This window comes from Thermobia domestica, chromosome 11 (assembly GCF_964235325.1).
Source record: "Thermobia domestica chromosome 11, izTheDome1.hap1.1, whole genome shotgun sequence".
Classification (NCBI taxonomy): domain Eukaryota; kingdom Metazoa; phylum Arthropoda; class Insecta; order Zygentoma; family Lepismatidae; genus Thermobia; species Thermobia domestica.
Window position 1 is genome coordinate 95,480,974 of NC_137464.1, and position 19,248 is coordinate 95,500,221.

At 33.9% G+C, this 19,248-nt stretch overlaps 1 protein-coding gene across 1 annotated transcript in view; it reads left to right on the plus strand.

Annotated features, from left to right (window-relative positions):
• The window catches only part of PNPase (polyribonucleotide nucleotidyltransferase 1), a 71,052-nt gene extending 55,267 nt beyond the window's left edge, over positions 1 to 15,785 (plus strand). Inside the window, exons 8-9 of the mRNA XM_081730840.1 lie at positions 6,548 to 6,781; positions 11,044 to 15,785. Of these exons, the coding sequence (XP_081586966.1) occupies positions 6,548 to 6,781; positions 11,044 to 11,214 (405 nt within the window). The 3' untranslated portion in view covers positions 11,215 to 15,785. The remainder of the gene's footprint in view (positions 1 to 6,547; positions 6,782 to 11,043) is intronic.
• The last annotated feature ends 3,463 nt before the right edge of the window (positions 15,786 to 19,248 follow it).

Consider the following 19,248-nt stretch of genomic DNA (forward strand, 5'->3'; position numbering starts at 1 on the left):
TGGTCCCTCAGCGAGAATCGAACCCGAGTTATGCCTCACTTACTCTGCTACAACGGCCATTAAGAAAATTATTAGTTTCGAAATGAACTTCATGCTCATGGAGTTCGGCAGTGTTACTTCGAATACCACTAGCGTTGAAGAAAAAAAAAGTTAATAATCGCATATTTAGGTGCTAGACGTGTCGTTCCATTCTGTTTGTCTATTTTCAGCATACTTTACCGATCATGGAGCCTTGAATAAGTATACTAGAGAAAGAAATTTCAGTAGTACTTTCAGAAATTGAAAAAATAAGTCTGAAGATTTACAAAATTAAATCGATACTTAAACGTTGTCACAAGTCATGGTATATTCGAATAATAGTGATTTTTAAAATTTTGTTATATGAAAAATAAGATGAATTAATAAATAAAATATTGTCAGTTAACTAAATTGATCTCATTGTTGTGTATTTTATCGTCTATCACTCGTTACGCGATCTGCAATTTTGAAATACGTGTTCTTGCATTTATGCAATATCGAATGAATGAGCGGGTGGCTGCTAGTCCAAAATATTTATAGGCTCGTGGGTTCGGAGCCCATTCTAAATAATAGGCTACATATTTTATAATCTTGGCATTACATGTAGACAAACAATAAAATCAATTAAGTGTGTAGTTATGGAGAGCTGTAGCACAACATAAAATATTTTTGATTTCACGCATTTAATTTTACTAAAATATTTCCTGTTATATTATTTATTATTTCATTTAAATATATAGATTATATTTATAGGTACAGTGCGCTTGAATTGGCCAGGGAATATCTTGAGAAAAGAGAAGGCAAAATGTTCAAACACGAGGCTAGCCAATGAAAAGTACGAATATACGAGAGAAAGAAATAGTCATTTCCACATTTAATTTAGCATCTAGACTTGTTAAGTTATCGAGATAATTAATTTGTCGAATAAAGTTCACACGATAGCTTTCATTCGAGCCTGGATGAAGTAGAACATGTAGATAGTGATTAAAGATGTTAACTTCAGGTTTTACAATTTATGAAGATTTGTGGCTAACCAGATGGCTTATTTCAATAGTATATATAAATATATATTGTAATTCTGACTGTAGATCGGAGTTCAGATCTTCCCAATTATCTGTATCTTTGAAAATTATGTATCTTCTGGAAATGAAATTGTGCCTTTCTTGACCGAATACAATCTCTCTTACTTACTTAGTTAAAAGGTTAGGCCTCTCACTTCATTATCAAGAAGCTCGGTGCTCGTTTGCATAGCCGGTACTTGTGATACAGATTTGTAGTTTTCTTAATTTGGATCAGCTGAATGTTGGTACTTTTCTTATAGGTTACTAGTGTTGTTTGACTTTCTAACACTTCTTTCCATTTCCCGTTGTGTTAAATAAATAAATGAATGAATATAATTCGGTATAAATTCATATTTACCTGATGGTCTGGTTGTCTTAAGTAATAAATAATGAAAACATGAAAAATGCAACTTATGTGATTAATACGGCATGGGACCACTATTAACCTGCAAAGCAGCTCGGATTTGTCGTGAAATATGTCATAAAATGGTTGTCCGGAGTAATATTATACTATTCCTTATGAAATGCAACATTAGGTTCTTTAGCGTGGATGAAGGAGAATTTGCTCCGAATTCCGGGCTCTAGAACTGACCACAGGTGTTCAGTAATTTTTAGATGTGGGGATTGTTCGGATCAAGTGAGACGTTGTAATTCATCCCGATGTTCATAAAATCACGCCTCCACAGCTCTAGCATTGTAAATTGTCGCCTTGGAAAATTACATACTTCATTGGGTGGGAAAAATATCTGGATTATAGGACGCATGTGGTCATGTCACCTATGTCCACATAATCATTGGTAGTGTGAGCGTAACCACAGGATGTACGAAATAGCAGGAAGTTAAAGCATCGTAGAGAGGAGACAGCTTCGAGCACTTACAGTTTGGCCTGTTTTAAATTCAGAGGTTTTCCCATTTTACATAAGCACTTTCTCTCCTTTTCAACACTCCTTCGCTCTACAGTCAGTCTGTCTCATTTAACTTTGGCACGACCAAGCTCGAAATTGTTACGTAGACATTAGAGTAGGGTAAATAAGTTACATACGGAATAAATTATATATATATATATTTGGTAAGAAAGCTGTTGTGGATTTCTTTCGACTTGTTAAGAATTGGGTAGGTAAAGTTCGATTAGGCTAGGTCAATTTACTTAGGTTAAATTACCTATTAAATATTAAATTTATTAAATATTTTGAACTGTTTTCTACATTTTCTGTAATAGTTTTTGTTTCATTGAGCTACAGTCTGCGTTCCTTCATAAAAGCTCTCTCTCTCTCTCTCTCTCTCTCTCTCTCTCTCATATTCATAGTCAAATATTATTACACGTAATTGCACATTTTTCTGTGCAGCACTTTCGATTTTTTAAAATTACCATTTATTAGCTATCTGCCCAAAATAGACCTACTATAACCATTGACATACTTCATTCCCTGTCTTGTTCTAACATCAGGAACTTTCAATAAAATGTTTTGTACTATATAAGCGCTGGACAATTTATTTTCGAAGTTCTGTATTAGTGTCTGATCACGTAACATGCATCTCTTTTTAATAATATTTGGTTTTCAAAAGTAGTGTTTTCTAAACGTCTTTTGTATTCGCTCTAGTTTTTGAAAATGAACTTGGCTTAGAATTCCATACTGAACATGCATGTTCTAATTTTGGTTTTACCAAAATCTTATTCAATGAGACATATACGTCAGTATTATTATTATTCTTATGCTGAGTTAATAAAAACCCTAAAAATTTCATGGTATCTCTGGTTATTGCCGTTACATGTTCATCAAATAACAGTTTTTCGTCTAATACTACACCTAAATCATAATTAACTTTTTACAAGTTGATTCCGTCTATACAATATCTGGTTACTACATAATTTGTTTTTCTCGTATATACATAGCTTTTGTTTTACTTACGTTTATACACATGTTATTGTCATTAACTCAATTCGCTACTAGATTTATAGTGCTGTAGATGCTTTACATCAGTATAATCTCTGATAACCATGTACAGTTCAATATTGTCTACATACCTCAGAATACTAACGTCATGAATTAATTCAGGCAAATCATTTATAAAGATCGAGAATAGTAAAAGACCGATCGAAGGTCCCTGTAGTACTCCTCTTTGAATTTTTCCTGCATTAGAGTGTGTACAATCAATCTTTCCGTTCTTCCTGGCAAGAAATTCTGATACCGGTTGTGAAATCTTGGAATCAATCCTGTAGCTATAACTTCTCAGGTAAAAGATAATGTGGCATAGAATCAAATGTTTTGGTAAGGACTATATAGATAGATAGATATACATACTCGTATTACATCCAGTTGTGAGCTTAAAGATGTAGCCTTTGGAATTTGTTGGGCTGTTTGAAGAAGATTGGTGTCACTTGATTTATTTTATTTATCTATTTATTTTTAACAAAATCATGCTGGGGGGCGCGGTGGCTCATGTTCCTGGTTCGATCCTAGCTCGCGCCGTGTGGTGGACTTTGTGGTGGACAAACACCGTGCTCGTGGGTTTTCTCGGGGTTCTCCCGTTTCCTCCCACTTTCTTCATTCCACCATTTCATTCATTTCTCATCATCACCGTCTCCTTTAGCCTAACCGCCATAACCGTGGGACATAAAACTTAAAGATTTCATTTCAAAATCATGTTGACATTTTACTTTAAAATGAATATATTCTTGAATAATAGATTTGGATGTTTTACTGAAGGCTTTTATCATTGTAGCTGTGATAGTAATAGTGTTGTATATTGTATTTTTATCACCTAATTTGTAAACTAATATAATTGAACGATCTTTTTCCAGTTATTTGGAAATATTGCAGATGGGGGGATGTATATTTTAACAAGTTTTGATACTAAACTTTCCGTACAACCTTTTATTACATAACTAGGTATGTTATCAGATCCTGCAACATTCAAGGTTTTAATTTTCCTATTGCTTTAATTACGTCAGTCTATTTTATGTAGTACATCTATCAAATTTTACAAATATTTACAACTTACAGTTCTACGTCATTTACTTACATTATAATGCTGACAATTTTACTACTTAAAGTAATCTTCGTATATATCTCTCAAACCTTCCGCCATTATAGGTGTGTCCACAATAAATCATTACTAATACGAATTGTATTTGGAACATTCTGAAAAGTTTTTAAAATCACGCCAAAAGACAGCTGTGTTATTCATTAAACGTAAATCCTCGTTTTTATAATACTTTCTCTTTTGCTCAAAATATTTTCTCGTAACCACTTTTCTAAGTTGTGAGAATTTCAAATAACATTTTAGCTTTCCAGCCTGCTTATATTTTATGTGATTCTTTCTTTTCTTATTCCTAAACTTTTTAAGTTCCGTTATATTCCATTAGAAACTTCAGTTTTTATTACCAATTTAAAAATAAACTTTTGGCACATTTCCATTATGTTTTACATTAAAGTTTTGTATAAGAGTGTACATAGATTATTAGTGTTATGTGTTTCACTTAAATAAATTTCGTCATTAATTAACAAAAATGTAATGCATTTGCAATTTGCCATTTAATGCTTCTACTTTCATTTTCAAGTGGTATGAGGTTTACAAACATTTCTTTTTCTCAATTCAGTCACAAAAATGTTGAAATCGCCATTATGATTAATCTTGCATCACTGTCCATTAAAGAAATATTTTCTAAATCTCTTTAAATACTTCTATGTTCACATACTGAGATAAATAGTGCAGTCCTAATATGATTGGTTTATCGTTAGGAATTATTAACTTTACCCATACAACTTCTAAATTATTTGATGTTATACTGAATGAAACACTATATATGGTCCGTAATTAGTCAAAGGCAGATGCTGCGTCTTTTCTTGTAGAAAGTGCCGAAATTTCTATCTGTCCTAATTGCATTGGGATCATTAGAGGCTCATAGCATAGTATCTTTCGTAATGAAACCATGAATCGGTAAATGAAAGGACATCACACTCTGCTATGTTTACTTGGTTTGGAAAGTTTGGTATTTTTGTATTAAACCCCCAAATATTTTGATTTCCCTAGTTTTTGGCCTCTAAGTTTACATGCCTGGTACTCATTTTTTTAGCTGTATAATCACCTCCTCCCGACGTCACTGATTGTGTATCATTTATATTTGTGCTATTATTTTCATTGTTTACTGAATACACATTTTTCTAACACACAATTTTCCTTAAAATTTCGTAGAAAATACCCCTTCAGGCCACATATTTTCATTGTTTACCTTTTGTTAGTCATCGTCTTTAAGACTTAAATAAAATAAAGTATGTATCATAATTAGTCTTAAGTTGTACACACTTCAAGACGGTTACACCACTTCGTTCTTTAACGAAGTGCAGTAAATCGTCATAGGTAACTTTGGGTTGAATCTCGTTATAAACAAATAATGCTTGTTGCTTCACTTGGCTTTTAATAACTTCAAGTGCAGTATTTGATCTCCTTGTACCACTTTAGACTTAGCCGTGTTCTGTAAATTGCGACGTGACTGTTCTCCATTGCTTGACCTTCAGAAGCATTGGTAACCAAGGTTTGAAGTGATAGTACTGACCTGTATTTACTGCTGCTATCGGCAAAACAATCGATGTTAAGTGGTGGAAATGCTGATTCATGTCCTGGGCTGTTATCAGTTGTGTTTGCCTTCTCCTTTGCAACCTCAGCATAGAGTTTGCTGTTTAGGTTCGATGACAGCTGATCACGTATGTTTTTGTTTTCAGTCCTCAAAATATTTATTTGACTTTTCATGCCACTGACAGTTCTTTGAGTAGTTTGGTCATATCACTAGCCAGTTTGTTAAATATATATATATATATATATATATATCGCAAACTACAGTTCAAACATTTATCGTTCACAACTGTATTTGGATCATTCAGTTTCAACGATTCAATATTAAAGCTTCACTAGCTTCGTCACCTTCTTGTAAGTCCTCAGTAAAGTAAATAATGTTCTTTGTTCCTTGGTGTTCCTGTTCGTAGAGACGTGTCATCCGATATGGTGCGTCGATATCTGTTACATTTGAATACGGAAATTTACCATGAATCTTCATATTTATTTTTACCTATTTTCTACACATGTAGCAAGCTAAAACCAGTTGTTTCCCCCAAAAAGCTTCCTACAAAGATCGCACATGTCCTGCAGACGCCATCTTGGACGTAATCATCATCATCATTACTACTACAACAAAATAATAATAATAGTGATTAAAATCCGATCCTTTAATAAAAACAATATGATAGTTAAAAGTAATTAGAAGTTTAAAAATATTTAATATGTTTTAAATTGGAAAGAAACTTCTCGACGTGGTTGCAGAAGACCTGGAAAATTAAGGAACTTATTTGCAAGAACTTTGTGGTAACCGTACTGTACTAATGTATATTTTAGTTGGATTTTATCTGTTACAATTTACTTCCTCGTACTCGTGTTCTTTTTTACTCTTATTTTTATTCTGCATTCACTAGGTTTCTCAAATCGATGAGTCTACATTTAATGTGTTCGCACCAAACCAGGCTGCAATGGATGAAGCGAAAGAAATGATAGAAGAATTCTTAGCTGCTGAACGAGAGCCGACGCTTGAATTTGGAGGAATCTACACAGCCAAAATAGTGGAAATTAGAGATGTTGGAGTTATGGTGACTTTATATCCAACAATGTCTCCTGCGTTACTTCATAATTCTCAGTTAGATCAACGAAAGGTAAGCACAACAGTTTTTATTTGTTTGTAACTCAGTACTTCTTTTCAGCATTGAGGCTGTATGAGATGTGTACCTGCAGCATAAAGTGTAATCCGAATCATATGTACACGTCAGGAATCGAAGCCGAAGGCGCTAGTCATTTAACTGCAATGAAACTCGAATCGGCACGTTGTAGAAATATGAAAGGCCAGTGAGTTCCGTGAACGATGCACTGACGAAGTGAATCACGATGATTAGTGAAATGAGTTCTTTCGTGAATAGAACAATTTGGTCTGGTTCTGAACACTCTGCGGTTGGTGACAGGGGACTTATTTTATGATATTCAATAGTGGATGATTATTCTTTCCAAAATGTTTGTATATTTGCATTCTGTGTCAATTAATATCTAGTACTTGCATTCACATGCAGTTCACTTACTGTTTGTGGGAGATGACAATGCTCTTTTTTATTGTTTTTAATAATAATAATAATAATAATAATAACTAACATAACTCCTAGTTATCCTAGGAGTCATCCGCCTAGGTTTATAAAAATACAATATTAAATTTTTACTTTAAACGAATATTAAAGCTGAAATTGATGAGATGTACTAGTTATGTGTGCTGAATTTTAGGTTTATTTATAATGGTCCTCGCTTTTTGGATTGTGTGAACCAGTGGCTCTCAAAGTGGGGTCCGCGACGTCTAAAATTGAAATGCGTTTTAATAAAATGGAACTCTCCACTGTTATGCAAGAAGTATTTTTAAGATTAAGAAACTAGAACTGTGGGACGTACGAGTACAAAACAATAACTATTTATCATTTCCAGGGCTCAAGGATTTTATTGATTCTTCAGGTTGAAAACTCTCTGCTCAAATGCACAGAACGCTTGTAGGATATTTGAAAGCATTAGTTGCAAGTTTTTGAGAATATTTCCTTGTCCCACAACCTGGTAAAGGCTGGATTGAAAATCCTTTCACTAATATAAAAATCCATGACATATGAGGTATGAATCTGTCTAACACATAACAAAAACAGCTATTGGAACTATCCTGCGATATTTCATGGAAAAATGTTTTCAAAGAAAATGAACTTTGTAGCTTTTGGTTAAGTTTGCGCTCTAGGTATGAAGAGTTGTCTAAAAATCCATTGCAACATTTGATGCCTTTCCCTACCACTTACTTATGTGAGCAGATGTTTTCTGCTCTCTGCAGCATTAAAACCTTAAAACGAAATTGTCTTAATGTGGACTCGGAAATAAGATTGATGGTTACAAAACTTATTCCAGCTTTCAATGCAATTATGGAAAAACACAAAGTATTTAATTCCTCACATTAGTGACCCTACATTTGAGAACTTTGTTTATCAAGTGGATTACCTTTAAAAAAAATGATTATCAGTCTTGAAAGTTACTGTATTTTCAATTGAAATTTCGTTCAGTGGGAAACAATCATGTTGGTAATTCTAATTAGTATATTTTTAATACCATATGTAATTTCAGATAGGATTGCAAGGGGGTCCGCAGATCACTTTCCGAATGAACTGGGAGTCCGCGTTATCGGAAAGTTTGAGAACCACTGGTCTAAACGTTTGAGATTAAGGAGAAATCATATTTTCTGTGAACGTAATGAAGAATAAATCTATATCGCCAGTTAACAGACAGGTTTCTAAAACATTCTTCATGAAATACACAAATCCGAATTAAATTTAAATTTACGTAGTTAGGGGATATGAACTGAATACACTGGCATCGTTAGCTTTTATAGAGGGAAACATACTACATTTTACATGTAGAAGTTATTTTTTAACTGCATACTATGGTTTGGTTTGGCCTAATTTGATAGAAAAAATTTAATAATTTATCATACTCATATAGTGCAAAAAATTGTAATTCAAAAGCATACATGAACACAAGGGCTAACCCAAGAGGATTGAGAGATATATTTTCGTGACGTTCGAAAAATACATTCAAAATACTGGATTATAATAATATGAGAACAAACAATACTAAAAAAAAGCTATATGTTCTGAATAAATATTCCCCTGTTTTCCTTCACGAAATAAAATTTTATGTTTGTTCCTGCAGGTACGTACATCCTCCAAGCCATAACACAACAATTCTATAAATTCGACTGTTTTCCCTAAAAATACGAGGGCAAGTTTTTCAACTTTCCTTAGGCCACCAAAGAAGAACCACGTAAAATAGCGAAAGGCAGTTAAGCCAGATCTGTTCATTGGAGGTCGCACACCCGCCAAACGGAAAGCTAGACTCTGATGTTCAATCATTCTGGAAAAGGGAGCACCGTAAAGATATCGAATTGAATAGAAAAGCCCGCCAAGTTTGAACTACATGATATTATTAGATTTCTCCAATTCTTTGAAATCACGAGATAAGCCTTTAAATTTGTTAGTCTTTTTTGCTGGTCCGGGGTTTCTATGATTATAATTGCTTGAGTAGTTCAGAAACTATAACCCTATCCCGTTCACGAACAATATGATTTACATGTTCATCTAGTCGCCTTCCGCCACAGATTTCCACTGTTGCGTACTCTCGTCGTAAGTCTTTCTTTAAAGTCTCTGTAGCAATTGTACACACAACAATTACTTATATGAAGTTCCTGTCGTAATGCTTAATTATTCGAAAAGGAATAGGAGCTGTATTCTGCCCTTTCGCCTGGAGAAATCGAATTACATCGTGTAGTTCATACTTGGGAAGCACTTCGATTCAGTTCTATATATTTAGACGCTCACTACTTCACAATGATTGAACCCCCAGAGTCTGTCTTTTGGTATGGAGGTGTGCGACTTCCAACGAATAGATTTTGCGTATCCACATTTCACCACCTTACGTGGTTTTCCTCGAGTAGTTTAACGGAGGTTGAAAGAAAAATAAAACACGCCGTTGTATTTCACCTTCAAGTAACTCAAAGATCAAACGCAGTCATCTAATTTTATAGTGATCAGTATCAAACTATGTCATTCTTTGAAACAAAAATTGTGACAACTTCTTTATTGTTAACACTGTCTAAAAAGTAACTGGTTTATACTAGCCTTGCTATCTTAAACTAGAGATACAAATCACTGAGCAGAGCAACGTTTACTTAAAAATAATAAATGTATAACAGTTTTGCCAACTAACTCAACATATTAGCTAACTCACTAACTGACATTTATTATTTTTTAAATAAACGTTGCTTTGCTCAGTGATTTGTAATTCTAGTTTGTCACATAATTTAGTTTTTTTCTGGGTCATACTAGAAGGCACGTATGTCGTATGCAGAATCTCCACTTTTGAAAAAGAGTATAAGATAAGTGATTTACCACTGACTCCAGACTTTGGCAAACATTTTATATTATTTTTCATGGAAATGAAATTAAGTGCATATCGACAGTTCCGTGACAACTACATACGAAAAACATATAGCGATGGTATGGAAGCATAGTTATTGTACAAGTTAAAAGAATCTCAGATGAACAAAACGGGAACCTCGTGTCACCTTCGTTTGCCACATTATTGTCAACATTTAAGACACTTAAAGACACTTTTCTTGACCTACCATCATAGGCCATTCTTCATCAAATCGTTATAGAAGCAAAGTGATAGCTGTTCAGGATTCGAGAGTCCATATGATCTGTTTTGAGCTTGAAATATAAACAAACCCTTTTATTTGACAATTGAAGAACTTCATGGCTGCAAATCTTTTTACTACTGAAAATAACCCTTCTGTAGTTATAGTATGCGTAACACTGAAACAGAAGTTTCACTTCTATCTTCTACTGCTGCTTAGGGGTGAAATTTTGGAAAAGAATCAGCTTTTGTTAGTAAGTTCTCACTCATAGATCAGTTCTGGATATCGAGGACGTTGACATCTTTGAAATGTTTAATTCTCGAGCCTACATCACTTACTTCTTGACGAAGGGTCTTCAAATTGCCATAGCCTTAATCAGAAAACCTACTCATATCTTTGGACGACTTCTTCTTAGAATGGCCATTAACACATACAGATAAATATTTGTGTAATGCTTATTCACAACCAACTCACGCATCTCAAATTCTTAATAAACACATTTTCTCTACTGTGGTGTATTTTACAATGATTTAATAATTGTGACACCTACTGGGCAGTTTATGGTTTTGAATGTTTGTTGTCTATCATATGTGTATAACAACACTATGGTAAAATTGTTATTTTACCAGTATGGGTGAGCTTATTTATAAAAGCTTTCGGAGCTTTTCAATTATGAAATCATTTTAATTGAAAGTATTTTTGTATTCATTCCAGATTAACCATCCCAGTGCTCTCGGATTGGAAGTGGGGCAAGAACTGCAAGTAAAATATTTTGGAAGGGATCCAGTGTCAGGTACTATGCGGTTATCCAGAAAAGTACTACAGGGACCCGTATCGGCAGTCATGCGTAATCTTGGCAGCAGTAGTTCTAATGGTACAACGTGAAATTTTTATCAAGATCACAATATACAATCACGAACAAGTCCAGGAATGCGTGTTTCAGAAATATGCACATATAGAAATTCAGCAAATAGTGATGAAGAAATGTGTGCAGTGATCGGTACTTCATAAGAGAAAAATAGTGGAAACTGTTTTCTAAAATCTGATCAAAGAAACTGTAATGAAGTAACTTGTGTTATATATATAAATATAATAATTTGATTTGATTGTCTGTTTACCACTGTTCCTAGTCGATTCTCTTAAACAACTAAAGAAATGTCGAACAATTTGTTATTGTACATCTGTCTGCCCCTCTTATTCTCTCTGATTCAGAAAATGATACTTCAGATAAGCCCATAGAATTTGTACTTGAAAATGTTGCATTGGATGTTGAATGAGAACCAGACGAAGCAGGACTTTTGAAATTTATAACGTGATTGCCACGTATACCAAAAGGAAGTGTAGCAATCGGTCTGTTAATTAGGAATTGTCACTACTATGGTTTCAGTTCTACATAGGCTTCCGTAATAACTGAAATTTACCTGTGCTTTCAGTGCAACTTATTTCCTGATCAGCATTGCGGGAGTGTCTCTAATATGAGTAGTCTTACCTTGTATAACGAAATAACTGAATTTCAGCTGCATTAAGAACTAGATTATTGCGAAAGCTTTCTTTTGGTCACCAGCACATTGATATCAATCGAAAAAACAAAATGTCATGTCAATTTTATATTCTTCGCAGATTTTTATTATTATTATTCTAGAATTAACAGAAAGGTATACTATAGTTATCAGGAACTTCATTCTAATTTTTACTCACAGAAAGGACAGCAAATTAAAACAACGATAAGCCTATGAACTATGCATCATACTTTTTCCAAGAATCCTAGTTCATTATAGTTTAGAGAAGTGAGATGTTTACCTTTTTCTTTCAGAAAGGTTTCACAAAACGACAAGAGCTTACCACGTATTGTATGACTCCAGTTTAGCAGCATTTTAGAAACCATCGACAAGGGTGTCAGTGCATACTGAAACTGTTTGATTGAAGTTAAACTATTTCGTGATACAAAATAAGATTGTTCATATTTGGATTATTCATTATGTATCCCATAGCATCTATCGGCAATTCTGGGAATGTGTTTCCATGCTTTCTATTAAAAGAATGGAAAAGGGATAATAGTTATCTGTTAAGACAAAAGAAAATAATGAAATTATGTTAATATAGTACAAGAACAATGGAATCTAGACCTGCGTCTAACAATTTGTTGTTTAGTGTTCGTAGCAGATAGGACGAATCGAAGGATCCTTCTATTTAGTCGCTCTGCGATAAATCTGCTGTGGGAAACAGTATCTCCTATTTAGTATCCCACCGGTAGACCAACTGACACATCATGGCATTTGCCAGAGGTAATTCAGCGGAACAACAACTGAACTCTTCCATTTCCACTACACGGCGACTCTCCAAGTTGCTTAGTTGTGAAAAAGGTTAACACTGTGAACCACACAACGGATTCCCAAACACAACTACACTCGACTTTCAACCTGTTAGTAACTACAGGCTACAGGAACATACCCCTATTTTGGCTGTGCTGAGACTTTCAAAATGAGGTCAGTAAGCCCTCTATAGACAAGAAGTCAGTGTGAATTTCATTCTAATGCTTTCTACAGATGTTCTGAAATGCATTTCCACCAGTGTCGTGTAACTCAGCGCGAATTCAATATGAGGTATAGGCAATTGAGAAGAGATTATCCATGTTTCGTAATTCGTACATTCATAAAAAATACTAACGAATCACGTTTTATTATGATAAATCATGTTGAGGCTGTTCACCTCTGGTGATAGGAGTCTCGGGTTCAAACCCTGCTCCCGCCAAGTGAACTTTGTGGTGGACAAACACCGTGTGCGTGGGTTTTCTCGGGGTTCTCCCGTTTCCTCCCACTTTCTTCATTCCACCATTTCATTCATTACTCATTATCACCGTCTCCTTTAGCCTAACCGGCATAACCGTGGGACGTAAAACTCAAAATTTCATTTCATTTCATTTTGAGGCTATCTAATTTTTAAGGATTCCACTTAAACAATGGCTAATTGGAGAGCCTTCTTCTCTGGGTCAGTTCCAGCTCGCGTCAAGTGGTCTTTGCAGTGAACAACATCATGTGTGTAGATTTTGTCGGTGCTCTCCAGTTGCCTCCCATTTTTTTTTCGTTCCACCATTAATTATCTAATTATCATCATTATCATCATCATCTCCCTTAGTCTCGGTGCATAATCGTGTGACCTTAAGCTCAAAATAATAATAATGTAACAAACCGTATCGCAACAGAAAAACTATGTTGTGCAACTGTGTACTCCTGCATCCTAATTAATTTTTTGTATCATAATAGGTCGTGTCACTCGGGAGTTGTTTTCACTTTTTTACGTATCAAAGAGGAAAAGGAATGAAAGTTTAATATTGTTACCTGTCATTTTTTTTAAACCGCTGGTCATTCAACAAAAAATTTAGTGAATGAGATTTCTTTTTATACAGAATACGAACATATAACTTATATGAACAAATTCTTGATATCTGATGATATGATGAGTATTTTGTACTTTTTTTTTATTCAGTGGATATTAGCACGAAATTTGGTTTATTTATTTATTTATTTATTGAACAAATTCCCAGATACAGCATAACTTTGTAATTTTACAAAGAAAAATGTTAAACAAAAAACAAGACAAAGAAACAAACAAAAAACAAAATGACAGTGTCAACAAAGAGTGTAAAAGTAATATTATTTCGCGAAAACTTGTTTAATTGCTCTTTTCAAAGACCGGGTAGCTCGGAGAAATATCCACATCAGTTGTTAGATGATTGTAAGCAGGGTTGGCAAAAACCATGGTTTTTATTTAAAAAACAGTTTTTTTTTAACCAGGTTTTTTTGGTTTGAACCAGGTTTTTATGGTTTAAATAATTTGCTCTATATATTCATAATATATATGCATAGAAATAAGTTTGTTTCGCCTTGATATTATTATGCAACAACCGGGTTATGCTGGAAGGGGCGGAATAAAAACCGCTTCTCAAGTTACATCCGAGAGAAATTGTCCTCCATTTGAACTCGGAACCAGGACTAATTGGCCACAAATGCGATACGTCTGCCGACTCACTCACGAAGGAATCCTGATTAAAAAAAAAAAAAAAAAAGACGTTCTACTGATCTTTACATGCTTCTTAATATAACTATCAAGAGTCATTTCAGAAGAACAAAAATATAAACAGTGGCACAAGTGAAACCATTACACAGAACTATATATGAACAATTTCAAAGTACTACGGAGTACAGAAGAACTAATTTAGTTCAAGTTAGTTAACAACGACTTTTATTGGTCCAAACTAAAGAAATACACCGACTTAATTTGCATATCAATAAGAAAAGTGAATAAAGATACGAATTATTTGAGTCCACTTTGGCTCAGACTCATTTATACATAAATAGATACCAAAGATACTTCTCATTTCACTAAATGCCTCTCGTGGGGTCTGTATGATATGATGAGTACATATCATCCCCCCCACACACAAAAGTACGGCATTTTCGTTGTATTTTATCAATAGTAAAGATTGAAACGAAACAATATTTGGAATTTTTTTCGATTGCAATTACATAACAATAATAACAACTACAAAAAAATCACAAAATAAACATTTATAAACTTATAAAAAAAAAGTTGCTTTTGTAGTATAATCTCTTTGAGTAATGAATGGGGAATTTAGGTCTGAATATAATACGAATAATATATGGGAGTGAAACGTGATAACCCACAAATGTGTGTTCAAGATTTTACAAACACACACTTTTACGAACATTTTTTGTTTTTTGGTTTAAACCAGCCAATCCTGGTTGTAACAGTTCGGTATTCTGTAAAAAAGAGACCTGTATAATTCCCAACCTAGGACGGGCAAGATAGAATAGGTGGGCATTCCGGGTTCTGCGGGAAGAGACACATAAGGATAGTTCCTGAAGTAATATTTCCAATTTTAAGTTTCCATTAACTATTTTATGAAGACATTTCAGGTCAGAGTTATTTCTGCGTACTCCCGGAGTCTGGATATTAACATGTCGCAAAAGTTCCTCTTTAATAATATTCGAAGTGCGGGAACACGAAAGTGATAAAGAAATTAAGAATAGAATTGAGTCTAGAGAAATGTGTAGGTGTAGCTATGGCTGATATGGGAGAGCAGTATATGATGGATTCTTGCTCCACAATGTATTTTTTTGTTCTCGAGTTTAGTATGGCTAACGCAGAAAGAGCAATGTAGAGGGGAAATTTTATTAAGTCTTTGTTTTAATTGTTGTACACACAGCACGAAATTAGTCCAGGGTCATTTTACAACAGTCACTTTTGTCTTTCACGAATTCAGTATGATTGAAGTAATGGGAGTCATAAGGGTATTCTTATTAGGTTACTTTTTCGTTTGTTAGAGTTAAATATTGCTTTTTATTTTATACCCGTTCATGATACAATATTTTCATATAATTTTCGCTGTTTATCTGTTTACTGTAAAATTAATTAAGTTATTACAAGTGTGTTTGTGTAGACACACCAGTTCATTATGTATTTCTTAATTAAGACAGTGGTTCAGTGCTGCCTCGTGACCTTTCTTACGGCGCTGTTAATGGAATAGCTATAAACTACAGCTTTCTACAAGTGTTCTGCCAGAATTCCCTCGTCGCTGTGTGGATAGCGTACGCGCATTTGGCTCGGGAGACCCGGGCTCGATTTGCAGCAGGAGCTCATGTGGTTGGAATTCCACGTTAAGGTATAATTCCACGTCTCATATAGCTTCACTGCTGAAAGGCACGTTAAAATCAAATCCAATTTCAAAGTGATCTGTAACCTGTTCGAAAACTGCGTTCGTCTATACTAAAGCTGAATAATATATGTCCTTATCCTTTTGCGAAAATTTTGAATAAACTGTTGTAAGAATTCGTAATATGTTCTTAGAAATAAAAACATTTAAGCTTGCACACTAAAATTATACAGTGTTTTCAAGTTAAAGAAGTTACGAATAAAGAGTTAATTACAGGATATTGAATAAAGCCAAAAAATAAATAAAGTTATTTTTTTAAAAAAAGAAACCCAATGATTTATAAAATGCACCTAAAAAGAAAATTTTATTTTATTATATATATATATATATATATATATATATATATATATATATATATATATAGGCAAGATATAATTTTAAAAAAATAGGACTACGACTAAAATCATTGGCCGTGATTTAATATTTTATCCTTAGAAAATTTTAGCACTTAACCTAAGGAGAGGCTCCCAATGCTTTTGGTTTAACTCTCATTTTCATTTTACCACCACAAAAATAAATTTTTTTAACGAATTTTATAAAAGCGTTGTTTTTATTTTTAATTACTTTACTTCAGGGCATATTGCTATGAACTTTGATACATTCATAGCGTTACTTGATACACAGAATAGGAATGCGTCTCAATCACTTGGTGGGAATTAAATACAGCAGACGAAACAAGAAGGGGAAAAATATGTTTCTTTTAAATTACAGGCGTGTAGGAAGAAAATACGCTATATGAGGGATTCTTGTTACATAGAATATTAATACTTTGTTTCTTTTCGAATCCATTATACTTGATGTAGAAGTAGGAAGCACAGCGGGATGGGTGAAAATTCAATATAATTAGGTTTCCTTTGAATTGCATTAGGCACAAAATTTGTTATATTGGGAGTTTTTGCTACATAGAATTCGAATTTATTCCCAGTCGATTAGTAGTTGATTTCACTGGCGCAAATCTTGGGGGGATGAGGAAACATGTCCCCTTCAATCTTGGAATTGGGGGACTGTCCCCCCAATAAACCGAGTTGAATTTTTTTTGGGTGAAGAAATGCGATGATTTGTGTCTGATTGCCACAAAGGAAAGTGAGATGAAATTGGTGTCCCCCCCAGAATAAGCCTCAAATCTTCACGCCTCCCAATGTTGAAGACAACTCTGCTCTCCTGATTCTCCACAGCAATGTTTTTTCAACTTCATAATAATAATTTATATATATATATATATATATATATATATAGGAACGCTCTTACCCGTCCCCCCCCCCCCAATGTTGAAGACAGATTTGCACCGCTGGTTGATTTCGCTAGAATTTGGTATATCACCTAATAGTAAATCAACTATCATTACAGTATACTTAGGTAAAATAATCTGATCAGAATATTAATAAGGGAACTCGTCTCACTAGTAAGAAACTTCGTTCAGTAGTTAATAGACATTCTTCTTGTCACATTTTCCGCATAATGTATCAAATTGTAAGAAAGAGAATGACCAGATTAAAGTAATAAATTTCATATCTAAAATAAACCGTAAGTTGCTAATGTACACAAGTGTGATCCAAAAGTTACGTTTTGGACTTACATTAGGCTTAAGAGAAAACTGGTTCTTAAATTCTAATTCAGATAAGATGCTTTATCAAAAGCTTAAATTGTAAATATTTGGTATATTTTGCAATATGCAGGTTAAATCTAATACCAAATGTAATAAAAAATGTAAGTTTAATAATATTTGTATATTAAACTGTTACCTGCCGCAAACACTTTTACTATTTCTATTTTTTAGTGTTTAAATTCAAACCGTTAGTACATAATGAATGATGTACAAATAATTGGTTAATACATGTAGTGTTCTGTGTCGGCATCGTTGAATACGAAATATTAGAACCAGAAACCACTGTTATTTGACCTTGTAAGTATAAAATAATAATATACAGGAATAACCCTAAAAAAAAAGACAGTTTTAATATCATGGCAAAAATATTACATTGTTGGAAGAGTATTCGTAGAAGTTCACATTATGGCTAAATTACAACGTTCTTTGCATGACCTTTTGGTAACACGACACGTTCCATGACTTTCCTCTTTCACAGACAAGTTTCCTGAAATTACTTCCTCCAATTGTAGACTGATTGCGTTGTGGGTGGCTGTTTATTTATTGATTGTGTTCTAAAATGATGCTGTATGATAGTTTTTTTTTTAAAAAAAAAAAAAGCACACAAGAATCTCTCACAGCGGCCATATTGCTCGACTGACGTCAAGGAGACTTACGTTATGCTGAGGTCTTAAACCGAGGATTTACGTGATCGCAACGCAGTATTTACGATCAGTTTGCTACAAACGGCATAAAATATAATTTGTGATAAGCTTAACACGATGTGTTTAATTCCAGACAAAGTAAAAACGAAAATTAAAAAGAAAAACTTTGTGTTGTGCTGCGATCGTAGAGTTTTGAAAACATGGTATTTAATCGGCCCCTTACATTTCTTGACAACCCAGAGCCTCATTCTGAAATGGTCTTCGCAAAATTTTGCGAAACGTAGAGAGCTGACAAATGGGAAGAATGTAAACAAACTGGGAAAGGAGTATTGCCAGAAATTTCTCAGTGAAGAAAACCCAAAGGAAACTTGCAAAAATAAACCCATGAATCAGGGACTTGTTCGCTCTGTGTCTATGGTACAAATGGAAAATTCCATTACAAAGATTAAAAGTCTTAAGGCCCAGGTCTGAATTACATCCTTATCGAAGCATGAAAAAGTTTAAGTAAAGATGAGGTGCAGTAGCTTCCTTATTGGATATTGGAAATAGGAAATATGCCAAAAGTATGGAGAAGCAGTGAGTTCTGCCGGTTTTGAAGAACGAAAGTGATGTGCAAGAACGTGACAACTACAGGGGAATAAAATTTATGAGCCATGAAAATCTGGGAGAAAATGATTAAAGCAAGGTTGTGGGAAGAGCCAGAAATAGCAAAGAACTAATTTTGTTTCATACAAGGACGGTCGACAACGAATTCAATATTTGCACCTAGGATACTAGAGGAAAGGTATAGAGAATACCAGAAGAATCTTCATATGGTTTTCATCGACCTAGATAAAACATATGTTAGAGTAATTTTTAAATAAAAATCTCGACTATAAGTAGCGCTTACTGGTGAACTTTATCAGAATAGTGTATCAAAAATATAAAATATTGCT